Here is a 15497-nt window from a genome sequence, read left to right on the forward strand (position 1 = left end):
CGTTGGCCCACATGTCGTTGGCCCACATGTCGTTGGCCCACATGTCGTTGGCCCACATGTCGTTGGCCCACATGTCGTTGGCCCACATGTCGTTGGCCCACATGTCGTTGGCCCACATGTCGTTGGCCCACATGTCGTTGGCCCACATGTCGTTGGCCCACATGTCGTTGGCCCACATGTCGTTGGCCCACATGTCGTTGGCCCACATGTCGTCTGTGACACAATGAACAGGGAACACTACCTTTGACGCAGTGAACGGGGAATGCTACCTTCAAATACTTCATGATCACATTTGGTCCATGATATCTGGATGGGAAAATAATATATTCAGTATCTTCATGCAAGACGGTGTACCATGTATCTTTGCAATTGTTGTGTGGGACATTTCCTGGGGAGATATGGACATCACGAATGGCCTGCAAGAAGTCCAGACCTGACTTTTTATGGGGCTGGGCAAAAGAGGTGTACCAGACAAAACTTTCACATCGGACAGATCGGAAGTACGGATTCAGGAAGTTTCTTATTCTTATCAGCATCTCACACAACTTCCTTCAAAAAGCTGTGTATTCCATTCCAGATTGTTTGAGAAGATTGGTCGATGCCAAGGTCCCTACATTAAAATGTAATGGACTTTTAATGTACGCCTGATATTCTCATATAGGTGTATATAATTAATTTCAAGTAAACAATTCTGCAGGATAAAAGTTATGTCAGTTTCAGTACCAAGTTACTTCTCACCCATCCCGTAAAAGGGTTGTGAAAAGTGCCAGATGTGTGAAGGACACAGAGATGGTGCGTGATCGTATAAGGAAAGGGCTTCAGTGTGGGTCTCCATTTGGCAGGCTTATTGAATTGTGCAATATCTGGACTTGTGGGGGAATTCAGATGTTACAGAAGTCCAGTGTTGGACTGCAAGGAAACTCAGTGGGAGGCATACTTGTCTTAAGGATTCTAGTCAACCACTACCCCCAATAGAGGATTGCTGTATTAGGCACCAAGCACATTGTAACCCCTTCACATCTGTGCCTGCCATAAGAGAGTAGGTAATGGACTCCCTACAACTTTGTATGTCATCCTAGAGCATTGGTCAGAGATTAGGAGCAGCTATACTAGGGAATTATAGTCACATGTAGGCTGCTGCTAACACCTCAACACAAGCAACTGTTTTAGAGTGGTGCAATGACTGGGAAGCAGGCCTGCTGTGAAGGGTTTCATATTGTGTTCAATGGTGGATCACAAATCTTTGCTAACCCTGATGACTGTTGGCAACCTGGTGAGGAGAGCCATCAGGTGTTACTTAGTCTGGACTGGTAGTAATTGAGGGAACTCTGGGGGGCACAATGCTATGTCAGGGACATCCAGCATTCACGTAGTTACCTCTCGTGTCACATTATTGTGGTGGCAATTTCTCAACAGTAAAATGCTTGTCCACAAATGAAGTGTGTATCTTAGAGCTGTCTGCTTGATGTTGAGGCTTTACTGTGGTCTGCAAGAACCCAAATCTGTCTCCGATAAAATTTGTGGGACTAGCTTAGACATAAACGGTGATGCAGTGACAGTATCAAGGAGTGGCCACAACAGTTGAAGGCCAGCTTGCCTCAGGAGAGGATACTGTGGCTGTGTAACACCCTTTCAATCCAAATTAATGCATGCATGCAAGCAAGCCACTTATCATCCTGATAAGTGGGTTCCTGCTGCCAAATTATTTGCAAATTTGACTTGATATTGTAGTAAATAAAATAAAGTTTTGTACCTTTTCAACCACTGAGGTTTCATTTTCTTTCCACTGCCTCTTCTGGGGCTTAACTTTTTTGTCAGGCAATGTGTGTCCTTTCTCTTTAAGAAAGGCAGTGGGACGGTATTAACAACTGTTAACTATGGCATCTGCCATTTCCCTAGACATGTATTAATATATCAGGACAGTTGCTTACAACTTAACTTCACTGTTGCACAGAATCTACATCTATACCCTGTGATCCACTGTAAAGTGCAAGCCAGAGGGTACCAGTTAGTAGGGTTTCTTCCCTTCTGTCATGTACGGAGTGCAGGAAGAATAATTGTTTGAATGGAGCAAAGTGCACAGGCATAGGCATAAAAATATTTGACCAGCTCCCTTGTCAATAAAAGGTCTTAATGGATGTTGTAATTCTTCCTATACGACAACTCCTACTCCCTAGATGAATTTCGAACGACGACGTATTTATGTGGTTGGGTTACATTTAGCAAATTTTGCTGTTGATTAGGATTAAAACAAAGTCCAGTTATGTCAGTGTAGTCTTGTAAAGAGAAATTATACCTTATTTTTTGAACCTACTGATATTGCCAACTAAACTAATGCTACTATCTGTACTCAAAATGAAAGGTGGAAGGATTGCTTCCCCATTTGATCAATCTAATTTTGACTCTGTGATTTTTCTTAACAAATCAAAGAAATCACTTGGATGGTTTCATTGGAAGGGACAAGGTAGTTTTCCTTTTCAGTCCTTTAATTATGTGATCTTGTGCTCTATCTTTAATGATCTTGTCATTGGTGGATAATAAACTATAATCTGCCTCAAGTACTGCCAGTGTTTTCATGTCTCTTTCCCATCTTATTTCTGTCCAGCTTTTCCATTTGAGTTACTTTTCTCTTTTATGCTGGTATTTCTTTCCCTTCCTACACCTTCACTACTTACTTACTTTCAATTTTCCTGTTGGTTTCTTTGTCTATTCTTCCACGTTTGCTACTGTTTCTTAGAAAGTAAGATTTTTTTTCATTTGTTGTACTTGATTATTAAGAGCAATTCAGAAGCCACAAACCAAATTGAACTGTAATACTTAACTTCACTACTTGTAGCTTTACTGTGTGTTGAACGTACACAGCCGGTTTTGGAAGTTTGTGCTATTTTTAGTTGAACACCTTTATTGCATATTCTCTACTCTCTCCTGCTTTTCTTTCCTTTACCTTTACGTGGAAGGTAACAGTTCCATGGCACAACTTCGTTGACTTGCAATGAATGCAAGTTGCATTATTAACAGCAAAGTTTCGGACAGAAACATTTTTCTTTCGTAGTTTGAAGAGTGAAAACTTCACACACAGTAGACAGCTGTCCTTTGACACTACATATATCAACAAAATGTGTCTGCGTGCATCACGAAGTTATTGGGCCCTGTACTGAAGGGACTTGCTCATCATTCCCATGAAATTGCCTTAGAACAAAATAACTGGACTACTTTAACTAATATCTTCAAAGAAAGTTTCACTTATAGAACACACATTACAGAAAATATTCAGTTTTATACAAACAGTTTATACCAAGTACTCTACTGATAAATGAAACAGAAGAATAGAACTCTCCTCTTTTTCTATGGGCACACAAAAACTACTTCACATTATTCAGCCACTGTTGGCATTACCTTGTCAACAGAAAAACTATTAAATCCCCCATGAGAATCTCACAATATGAAATGATTGTGTGTCTCAGTGCATCAGTACTAGAAGATCTGCAGTTTGAGTTTCTATCTCTGATCACTTTTAGGATCTGTACATCAGTTATCACCTTTCACAGTGTTTGTTAATGTGAGATTTCATCATGTTTTGATGTACATTTTAAAATGTCAGTCTGCCTAAATAACAATAAGTTAGTTAAGGTCAGGGGAAGGCAGTACTGTACCACTTCCATTAGGACATGCTGAGTAAAACATGGCGCATCTCAAACCGACTTTCTGATTACACTTCACCTTCTTTTTTATGAAACAGTATGCTAATTAAAACATATTCTGGAAATAATACCGTAGCATATCAGTTTGCAGCTGTTCCTGTTCATGTTTTGCAAATATGCTAATAAAATAAGTCGCATAATTACTTCATTCTAGTGACTTCACAAATAAATTTCTGGTCTTGACAAGTCAGTATGAGTGAGACAGAATACCTTTTGTATGTTAATTCAAAATGCATGGACATTTTAAATGTGATGACCACTCATGAATACCTCTTGCATTGTGATAACCGTAAACTGTTTACATTTACAAATACTTACTTTTGCAGGAAAACAGTTTCATATAAGATAGTTAAAGCATCAAATGGTGATGCATGGGTAGAGGGCAGTGATAAGAAAATGTACTCTCCAAGTCAAATTGGAGCATTTGTTTTAATGAAAATGAAAGAAACTGCAGAAAGTTACCTCAATACATCAGTTAAGAATGCTGTGATAACTGTGCCTGCTTACTTCAATGACTCGCAGCGTCAGGTAAAGATTGTGTTTCACACCGCATCATACTTTACAAAAATTTTTGAAGTACCACAGTTTGTATGAACTACTGCAATGATGTCTTATTTTTCGTCTCTGAATTATGTATGAAGAGAGAATTTTCTGAGTCTGCAGACATTATAAATAATGATTACTCAAAAAAGTTGTAAGTCTGAAACCGAATGCATTCTCTATTTCAGGCAACGAAGGACGCTGGTCAGATTGCGGGCTTGAATGTGTTGCGTGTCATTAACGAGCCAACAGCTGCTGCATTGGCATATGGCATGGACAAAACAGAAGATAAGGTGTAAGTTTCTTTTACTTATAAAATTGGTATCAGACCAGTATAGTACATAATATGCTTCTTTATAATAAACAGAGCTGTCCTCCAGAATGAGATTTCCACTCTGCGGTGGAGTGTGCGCTGATATGAAACTTCCTGGCAGATTAAAACTGTGTGCCGGACCGAGACTCAAACTTGGGACCTTTGCCTTTCGTGGGCAAGTGCTCTACCAACTGAGCTACCCAAGCACGTCTCACGCCCTGCCCCCACAGCTTTACTTCTGCCAGTACCTCATCTCCTACCTTCCAAACTTTACAGAAGCTCTACTGCGAGGTCCCGAGTTCGAGTCTCGGTCCGGCACACAGTTTTGATCTCCCAGGAAGTTTCAGAACTGCCCTAACAACATACAAAAGGCAATTTTATTTTAAACTAGTGTATGGCGTTATGCAGTGATGTCTAATTTTTCGTCTCCGAACTGTATATGTGGAGAGAATTTTCTGAGCATCTTTAAAACAAATGCCAGTACAACAAACTTGAGATGTGATATTACCTACAGATTTGGTTTTTTGACCTGTTTACTTTAACAGCTCTCTTGGTAGCCTACTTTCACAGTATGTTGATGGATTACTGTCAGCTGTTGGTTTCATAAGCAATGTCAGATGAGGACGATGGTTCAAACCTTTCTTGCCATCCTAATTTAGGTTTCCCGCAATTTCCCTAAATCACTTACGAAACATGCTGGGATGGTTCCTCTGAAGGGGCATAGCCATCTTCCTTCCTCATTCTTCCGTAATCCATTGGGACTGATGACGTCGCTGTTTGGGCTCCTCCCCCAAATCAACTAACCAACCAATGACGGGTGACTTCATTTTATCAATTTAAATGATTATCGGTCCAGGACCTATAGCTGAAAAATCTAGAATACAGAGAAATTTCATTATTAATGACAGATAATTCATGTTATGATAGAACACCACCAGTTTGGGAATACATAACTTCTTTTCGGAGTACATAATGTCGCAGGTTTACCGTAGCTAAAAAGTATGTCGGCCATTAAACTGTAAATCCACTTCATGGACACTTATGTCAGAAATTTGGAATTTGGTCAAATAATGTACACACATTGCACACATCATGGCACAGTGTAAATACCCAGGCTGTCAGTAACTACTGTCAATGCACACTTCAAGAGCTTAGAATGATAATGGGTTATAATCGGCCATTTGATGCCCACTGGAATCACACTCCAGCTCCCAAAGACAGTAGTAGTGTGGGGGGGGGGGGGGGGGGATGGACTTGTCAGAAAGTTAAATATTTTGCTGTCTCTTTGATTGTGCCTGTCTGCACACCTCAACACCACCTCCCTACGATAACTAGCAATCTATCCTTTCCATTTTGTTGCAATGTTATGAAAACAATAGATTCCTACTCACCATATGGCAGAGATGTTGAGTCACAGGTAGGCACAACAAAATAATGTCAAAGAAGTAAGGTTTTGGCCAAAAAGGCCTTCAGAAGAATACCCTCTCTCTCTCTCTCTCTCTCTCTCTCTCTCTCTCACACACACACACACACACACACACACACACACACACACACACACACACACTCTGTATCTGGGTGGTATCCCGCTGTCCGCTGAACCTACACAATATCCTCATCCATCCCTACACAACTCCTGATAAATCCTGATCCCAACCCCCTTGCCTCATGGCTCATATATATACCTGTAATCGACCTTGATGCAGGACCTGTCCCATACGTCGCCCCACCACCGCCTACTCCAGTCCACTCACAAGCATTACCTGCACAATCAGAGGCAGCACTGTGTTGCGTTCTATGTCGGCACGATGTGACAGCCAACAAGCTGTCAGTCAGCATGAATGACCACTGATAAACCGTGGCCAAGAAACAGCTGGACCACCAAGTTGCTGAACACACTGCCCAACATGTTTCTTAATTTAATGATTGCTTTTCAGCTCTTGCCCCTTGGATCCTTCCTTCAAACACCAGCTTTCCTGAATTGCGCAGATGGGAAATGAATTCTTCCTGCAATATATTCTATGTTCCTTTAAGTTTCATGGCCTCAACCGTTGTAAGTCCTTGTTTACACCCAACTAATTTTCTTCCCTGTTCCCACTCCAGTACTACACAGCCTTCTATTCCACCAACATAACCACAGTCTTTATACTTCTCTCATTTTCTGCTGCCCCGCCGTCTGTCTAATTTCCTGACTGCATCTAGTTGCCCTACTCTCTCTCACTCCACCTTGTCTCTGTATGCTCGCACAAGCAACACTTACCATCCCGCACTCCTATCCTGCTGTCCCTCCCCCCACCCGTCTCCTCCTTATCCCTGCCACTGAGATTGCATCTCCCATCATGCGCTGCTGCTCTCTGTCTGGCCTCGGCAGTCAGAGACTGTGGTAGTGGTGTGTGAGTTGCTCATTTGTGTGTGTGTGGGGGGGGGGGGGGGGGGGGTGGGGTGTGTCTTACTCTGATGAAAGCGTTTTTGATTGAAAGCTTACTTGTTTGACAGTCTTTTTGTTGTGTGTATCTACAACTCATGTCTGTTATATGGTTAGTAACAGTCACTCTTTTTCATAAGAGTGTCATTATTCCATCCAAGACTTTCCATTTTGTTGCTATTTAAATTCTTTGAGTGTGTTAGGAAAGACAGTGAGAATTTAGTAAAGAGCGACAACTTACAGTAACAGAACGATGACTATAACTTAGTTTTAGTAGAAATCACATTTGGACATTTAGGATGACATAGGAGCTAGCAGAAATATAAGTAGGAAAAAGTAATGTAACCATGTTGGTACACAGGCCTGAATGATTTACATGGAATATGCCATAATTTATATTGAAACAAGTTTAGCTTTTAGAAACTGATAGTCCGTCAATATTTAAACGCCGTTTTTAATTTTTCGTTGTTCATAATAAAGCCTGGTCCCCAATTTCTCTCTGCATTGTTCCTCTGTAACAAGGCGTGTCTAGTTCTCATTTCTATATTGGCTGTCTTTCTTCCTTTGAACTTCTGATAACCCTGCTATATATTATTTATTTGTTTTAATACAGTTTCTGCGCTACTAAGATGCCTTTTGATTGTTTAAACTTTGGCAACTTATTTCTAGCTACATGGAAAGTAAGAATGTCGGTAACAGATGGAAATGTTACTGCTCACTCAGCAAAACTTTTTGCGAAAGAAATAGCAGGGGATGTCCGCTGGGCTGAAAGCATTACTAGAATTCTCTCAGCCCACTTCTCCTCATAATCCAATATTATGAAAAGTATAGTTGTTATTCACCATATACTGGAGCTGCTGAGTCGCAGATAGGCACAGCAAAAATAGTCGGAAAGTAACAGAAAGTAAGCTTTTGGCCAGCAAGGCCACTCTCTCTCTCTCTCTCTCTCTCTCTCTCTCTCTCTCTCTCACACACACACACACACACACACACACACACACCACACACACCACACACCACACACACACCATATGACTGCTGTCTCTGGCTGCTGAGGTCACTTTCTGACGGCCTTTTTGTTGTGCCTGTCTGCGACTCAGCATCTCCGTTACATGGTGAGTAACTGCTCTCCTTCATAACATTGTTACATTCCATCCTGGATTTTCCATTGTTGAATTTCTCCTAGTATTCCTTCATCCAATCCTAAACACTGACGTCCCAGGAACTCGCATATAACCATGGTAGGGCCTTGAGAATTTGGTGAGATGCATGATCAGTGTCTGCTAAACTGTTGCAGAACTATGCTAACAACAATCTCAGCCTAGATCTGAGTGCCTGCGAATATGAGCAAGGAATCAACACAACCTGTTCACATACCAAGCATGTGCTAGCAGAACCCTGATCTCTCCAGTTAAGTGTCATTATTTGGCATTTGGCTAGTCTGTGGCCTGTAGTAGGTTTGGTCCAGATTAGTGAGAGTTTGACACAGGAAATTATCTGCAGTGCAGATAGGTTGTAGCTTCTCCCCGATGTTATTCAATCTGTATATTGAGCAAGTAATTAAGGAAACAAAAGAAAAGTTTGGAGCAGGTATTAAAATCCATGGAGAAGAAATAAAAACTTTGAGGTTTGCTGATGACATTGTAATTCTGTCAGAGGCAGCAAGGGACCTGGAAGAGCAGTTGAACAGAATGGACAGTGTCTTGAAAGGAGGGTATAAGATGAACATCAACAAAAGCAAAACGAGGATAATAGAATGTAGTCGAATTAAGTCGGGTGATGCTGAGGGAATTAGATTAGGAAATCAGACACTTAAAGTAGTAAAGGAGTTTTGCTATTTAGGGAGTAAAATAACTGATGATGGTCGAAGTAGAGAGGATATAAAATGTAGACTGGCAATGGCAAGGAAATCGTTTCTGAAGAAAAATTTGTTAACATCGAGTATTAAGTGTGAGGAAGTCGTTTCTGAAAGTATTTGTATGGAGTGTAGCCATGTACGGAAGTGAAACGTGGAAGATAAATAGTATGGACAAGAAGAGACTAGAAGCTTTCGAAATGTGGTGCTACAGAAGAATGCTGAAGATTAAATGGGTTGATCACATAACTAATGAGGAGGTATTGAATAGAATTGGGGAGAAGAGAAGTTTTTGGCACAACTTGACTAGAAGAATTGATTGGTTGGTAGGACATGTTCTGAGACATCGAGGGATCACCAATTTAGTATTGGAGGGCAGCGTGGAGGGTAAAAATCGTACAGGTAGACAGAGATGAATACACTAAGCAGATTCAGAAGGATGTAGGCTGCAGTAGATACTGGGAGATAAAGAGGCTTGCACTGGATAGAGTAGCATGGAGAGCTGCATCAAACCAGTCTCGGGATTGGAGACGACAACAACAACAACAACAATTGAAGTCTGTAACATGTATGTGTTGTGTTTATTAAACTTAGGCAGCAACGTAATATGTTATTTTTATCTTATTGTAATTAATTTGCTGGTCTTCTGTCATTACTTACTCTGTTCAGTTCCTCCGTCATTTGCTGAAGTTCTGTTGGATTCCAGGTAAACCACCATTTGCAAATCAAACTTGGTTCTGAAAAGATCCATTCATCCATACTCCTGCATCATCGTCATCTTCGTTTCCCCTCTATCCAACATCTGGTCAGGTTGGGGTATCAATGGTACTTCGCCACTTTACTAGGTCTTTTCACCATTCTTCTTCCACAATTTGGTTCCATGGCAGGTTTCTCCTCCTGAAACTCATCTTTGTTGTATCAATCCGTCTTGTTCTTGGTCTTCATCTTGACCTCTTGCCTTCACTCTTGAACTCTTATCATTCTTCTTGGTATTCTTCCTGCTCCCATCCTCTTCACATGCCCAAACTGTTTTAATCTATTATTTTCAATTTTTTCAGTCAACTTCTCCAATTTCCTTCCTAACATCGTTTCTCTCTCTCTCTCTCTCTCTCTCTCTCTCTCTCTCTCTCTCTCTCTTCTCTCTCTCTCTCTCTCTCTCTCTCTCTGTCTTGCGAGCATACTTCTCAGAAACTTCATTTCACTGGTTGTATCCTACTCTCCTCTCTTCTACTCATAGTCAAAGTCTCTGAGCCGTGAATTAGTATGGTTGTGAAGCAAGTCTTGTATAGCACCAGCTTGCACTTCATTGGCACTTCCCTTCCCCACACCAAGCCCCTCACACACAGGTAAAATGTACTACTCTGATGTATTCTTTTGCCAATTTCTGTCTCCAAACGAGAATTCCCCATTAATATACTTCCCAAATATTTAAAGCTGTCTACTATTTTAATATCCCGTCCCTTAATATGAATTTGTCTCTTGCCCTCTCTATCCCCTCTGGTTACCACCATGGTCTTGCTTTTCTCCACACTAAATTTCATTCCATATTTCTCAACCATATGATTTAGGATGTATTTGTTTTTGTACCTCCTTACTTTTTGTTCCCCACACTACAATATCATCAGCAAATAGTAACAGCTTCATCTCTTTCCATCAACTGTCTCATACTAAAGATTAGGTCCACTGTTTATCTACCATGAGAAAAGCCATACTGCTCCTCTTCTAACTGCCCTTTCACTTTTTCTCTCTCTCTTCTTTCCAGTATCCTCTCCATTAGTTTTGCTATTTGGGATATGAGTGTGATCTCTCAATAGTTGTCACATACTTTCCTCTCACCCTTCTTGAAAACTGGGGTTATTATTCCCTTTCCTCATTCTTCAGGTACACATTTTTGGTTCCAAATGCATCTTATTAGTCTATATAGCCGCTGTAGCCCAACTCGTCCAGCTGCCTTTATCATCTCTACGGTCATTTCATCTATCCCAGGTGCCTTTCCTGTTTTCATTTTTGTCAGGGCTAGTTCCACTTCTAACATCGTTATATCCTCTTCTTCTGGACCCCTGCCTTGCTTCTATTCCCTTTCCATTCCCGTTCTTCACATTTAGTAATTTATCAAAGTACTCTTTTCCATCTTTTCCTTATCTCCTCTGGTTGCATTAATAGCTCTCCGCTTTCCCCTTTCACTAGTTTTGTGTGTGTTTTTTCCTTCCTCATACTCTTTGTAATTCCATATATCATCCTCTTACCACTAGTAACAGCTTTCTCCAACTCTCGGGTGAATTTCTCCCAGCTTTTCCTCTTTTCTTCTGCTACCATTTCTTACACTTATTTCTACTATTCTGGTATTTCTTTTTACTTTCAGCTGTTTGGTCTCTGTTCCATTCATGTCAGGTTTATTATTTTCTTTTACTGCCTCCTTCATCTCTCATTCCACCATTGTGTCTTCTTTTCCTTTACCCTTCCAGACACTCTGCCACAGGTCTTCTCAGCAGAGCTTACAGACGCTTCTTTGAACTTACCCCATTCGTCTTCCACATTGCCGTACTCTGTGTTAGGGATTTTACACTTAGGTGGCTCCTTAAACTTTTCTTGTACCATGCCATCCTTTAGTTTCCACACTTTTTTCCTTTTCCTTTCTTCCTTTATGCCTTTCAATTCATCGAATCTCATCTTTGCCACCACCACTCGATGGTCTCCATGAAAAGCCTCTCCTGGGAGTGCAGTTACATCCATCAACTGTCTCCGATTTTTCTTTTCCATCAGAAAGTAATCGATGACTGTCTTCGTCCGTCTATCACTCCATCCATATCTAGTTACCATTTGGCTATTCTTTTTATGGAACCATATTACCCACAATCAGCCAGTTTCTTTCACAGAAGTCAATCAGTTTCTCTCCTTCCTCATTTTTCCTTCCATATCCATATTGGCCAGTTATCTCCTCCTTCCCTACCCTTGCTTTGCCTACCTGCGCATTCAGGTCACCCATTACTATTGCTTCCACACCTATATTTTCTAATACCTCTAGAAAATCCTCTATTTCCTGTTTGTGGTGCATATACTTGGATGAAGTCCTTCACTACATTCCTTGTCCTCAGCCGAATCTCCTAGGTTTGGATTTACTATGATACCTACTCCATTCACCTCCCCCCAGGGGACCCACAGTCCCTTTTGTGGGTATGTGTGTGGTGCGCACGGGGCCTCGAGCTATTGCAGTCTTCTTCCTTTTTCCAGACTGCATTACCGTCTGTGTTCCTCTCCTTCCCTGTCCTTGCTCCTTTCTCCCTGCCCCCCCCCCCCCCCCCCCCCCCCCTCCCCACCCTTCCCTTCCCTCTCAGCGGACTTTTTTATATCGACCTGGCTATCCTCTCTGCTTTGTTTTTTGTATGTGCAATTGTTTAGTTTGCTGTTTACATCTCCTTTTCAGGGTTTTTGGTCCCCTTGGGGTTTGACCTCCATTTCAAACGTTTTCCGTTCAGTGTGAGCCATTTGGGGATGAACTCCCAACCTAGTTTCCATGGTGCAGGCTCCTCTCCCTCTCCCCCTCCCCTCACTTTTCCCCTAGCACCTGGCTCCTTTCATGTTAGGTTCCCAGCACGGTAGTCAGTCCGTGTGTGGAGCTGTTAAGTACTCACTTGGCTGAGCCCCCTAACAGCACAGGGATCACACTGGTAGTATGCGAAACATGAAGACAGTTCTTCCCCTTTTCCACTGTTAGGACTTGTAAAATCCTCTTCCACTTTCCAACCGTTGTCTGTCTTCAACTGTTACCCTGGCGAGTGGCCCTTACAGGGTAATATCATCGGGAGCCAGATGGACCCAGGTTTTTTAATGAGGGTGTTACTCCTCCGCCTCCTCTTTCCTCACCACTTACAATGTGAGGCCCCAGGCTTGGGACTGGCACTGGTGGAGTTCCATACTCCTGCATCCAATCTAAATGATTTTAAGACCTCTTCCAAGGCTGTTATGGTCACCTCACGCGATGCCTTTTCAGTTTCTCTTTTAAGATTCTAGATGTAGTCATATGGATGTTGTATTCTTGAATTTTTTCCTTCTGTGAAGATTTTCGAAGATGTCTTCAGATAACTTCAGTATGGTCTCCTTGTTTGTCACAACAGTGCAATCTGACATCCTGACTGATGTGAAAGATCCATGGTATAATTACCTGTTTCATTTACTTCATTTTTTGATTATCAGTTGCTGTCTTAATAATCTTATCGTAATACATTTTGACATTTCCTTGTGAGAAAGTTTCTGAATATTTTTAACAATGATGGAAATTCCTGAATCGAGCAATGCCCAAAATGAGGGAAAGGCAGCCACTCACTTATAGCAAATCAATGTGTGAAACACAATAACACAACAGTAAACAGCACTAACACTAGTTTTTCAAGAATTAGCTCTCTTTGTAGCAGTACACGCGGGTGAATCCACGCACGCATGCACACACACGTACATTTCATGGCAATGGCAAGTCTTGCTATGGCCACTGGAGGTTGTATCTGGGTGTCAGTTTGGAAGCTGGCTCTGGACATTCTCTGCCATACCCTGCATGGGATGCACAATTGCTGTCTGATAACGCCAGCACACAAAACTGTTCTACATGAAGTGGACATAAATGTTCAGTTGCAACTACAAAGTGTTTTAATAAATTGCTATACGTGAAACTGTAGAAAGGCTTTACTTAAAATAAATGCAATTTTATAGCTCATCTAAATTGCTTGCTCTCCTGATTTTTCTTCCTCCTCATCAGTGAGCTTCCTTTAAAGTTTTAAAATCACTTGTAAATGGTCAAATCACTCATATTTTCTGTTTACATATTCTTTGACATTACAAGACTCCCAGTGCCTTTGTAAATTGGCTTTGATAAACTAAACATTTTGCAAATTGATACTTTTGTGTAAAAAGATCTGATTCGTCGCACTGCAGATTGAAATGTGAATCCGTGACCCCCACTAAGTCGCAACTGTCGTGCCCTGAGAGAGAGAGAGAGAGAGAGAGAGAGAGAGAGAGAGAGAGAGAGAGAGAGAGAGAGAGAGAGCGCGAGTGCAGGGAGAGTGCTCAAATGATATTGTGAAGCTCTGCTATACAAAAAGACAGTCCCTCACTGCTGCTCTGATAGTGTTCATTTTATACCACCTCTGCTACCCCACTGCATCCCTCTTGATATTATTTAGTTTCAGTTGCTGTAACCTATCTTCAGTCCCATGTATCCTACTGTTTAAGGTCCCTGTATGGAATGTGGTAAAAGCTGTCTTGGAGTCACAGCAGTTTATTTCAACCAGTTTCTATGCAGCAGGATGCAGGTGTACCCTGTGTCATGAATACATTGCCATAGTTCATTAAGTCCAGTGCTTCCCACATCCCTTAATCCGGTCTCAGATAGTGACACTCGGGAACTTTCACACGGCACGTTTGCCACCTCATAACCTGGAAGGCCCCTAAGAATTTGGTAAGACACATGTCTGCATCTAAATGTCACAACAGCAGAGATTAAACAGTTTCGTTCTGTTTTTGACAGCTTCTAAATGTAGATGATGTGTTTGCGTGTCGGCAAGGAACATTCTTCTGTGGTTAATTGTTGTCTCCTGTCTGATTAGAAGGGTGCTGATGCCAATGCTTTCCACACTCTTGTACTCTTGTGGTGCAGGTTGGATAGTTGCTTGCATGTGTCTGTTCACTAAACTTAGTATTTTTCAATCATCATCACATAGGACTACGATACAATCAGGTGAGCTGTGCCGTGAGGACTTCAGTGTTCACCAGGACTGTAGACATGGACCAGCAGCATACTTACGTGTTAGATGGTTTGGGCAAGGGGAGAAGGATAGTAGGGAGGAAGAGAGGGTAGGGTGGTTGTTGTCAGGAAGGGGCAGGAGAGCAGTGGGCATAGAGGATAGGAAAGGTGCATGGGTCGCCTCACTTTGGTGGCATTTGTCTGCCGTGTCCTGCGGAACCCAGAACTCGAAACACTATTGTTTCATGTAACACGGCCCAAGTGAGCTCTCCTTATATTCCACCAAAGAATGTATATTCACTATAATGTATACATGAATGTTCAGTGAATGAATGTGTATCCATGAACTTCACACCTTAAGTGGGAGTAACTGGTATTTATGTCTAGAACTTCAGAAACTGTGAGATGTTGTGCGATTAATTGGGAAACAACTTACTGACATGCTGTTATTTAGGCTCAGATTTAAGAGACAGGGCAAGAAACAGAAATTTAAGCTTTTTGGTAGACTTAGTGTGAACGTGCCTCAGATTCTGCCAGAGGTGCAGTGTAGTAGTTGCAATGAAAGTTCTGCACTGTGTATGTGCACATAGGGAGAAGGGGAGTGAAAATGCTCAAGGATTTGTAATAGGGAAAGAAGTATAAAAATTGAGTATTCAGAAACTTTTTCCAGACCATTATGAATATCTTTCCTCAAGACTGATGGAACAGTATTGATATCAAATAGGGCTTTACTTTATCTGGTTTTGAACCCACCAATGGCTCCATTTGTTGAGGAGTTGCAATTGGTATTTCTTGTTATTGCCATAGCGAGATCATCCAGGTTTAGCATTGTTTTGACATTGCACAGATGGGCATTCAGTACTTGGGACCATAAGATAGCTCAGATTTCCTACACCATACACACAGCAGTGGCTTCAGTGGCCATTGAG

At 41.6% G+C, this 15497-nt stretch overlaps 1 protein-coding gene across 1 annotated transcript in view; it reads left to right on the plus strand.

Moving 5' to 3' along the window:
* The window catches only part of LOC124802455 (heat shock 70 kDa protein cognate 5), an 88224-nt gene that overhangs the window by 44635 nt on the left and 28092 nt on the right, over window positions 1–15497 (plus strand). Inside the window, exons 5-6 of the mRNA XM_047263240.1 lie at window positions 4028–4229; window positions 4430–4536. Of these exons, the coding sequence (XP_047119196.1) occupies window positions 4028–4229; window positions 4430–4536 (309 nt within the window). The remainder of the gene's footprint in view (window positions 1–4027; window positions 4230–4429; window positions 4537–15497) is intronic.

Source organism: Schistocerca piceifrons, chromosome 6 (assembly GCF_021461385.2).
Source record: "Schistocerca piceifrons isolate TAMUIC-IGC-003096 chromosome 6, iqSchPice1.1, whole genome shotgun sequence".
In the NCBI taxonomy this organism is placed as follows: domain Eukaryota; kingdom Metazoa; phylum Arthropoda; class Insecta; order Orthoptera; family Acrididae; genus Schistocerca; species Schistocerca piceifrons.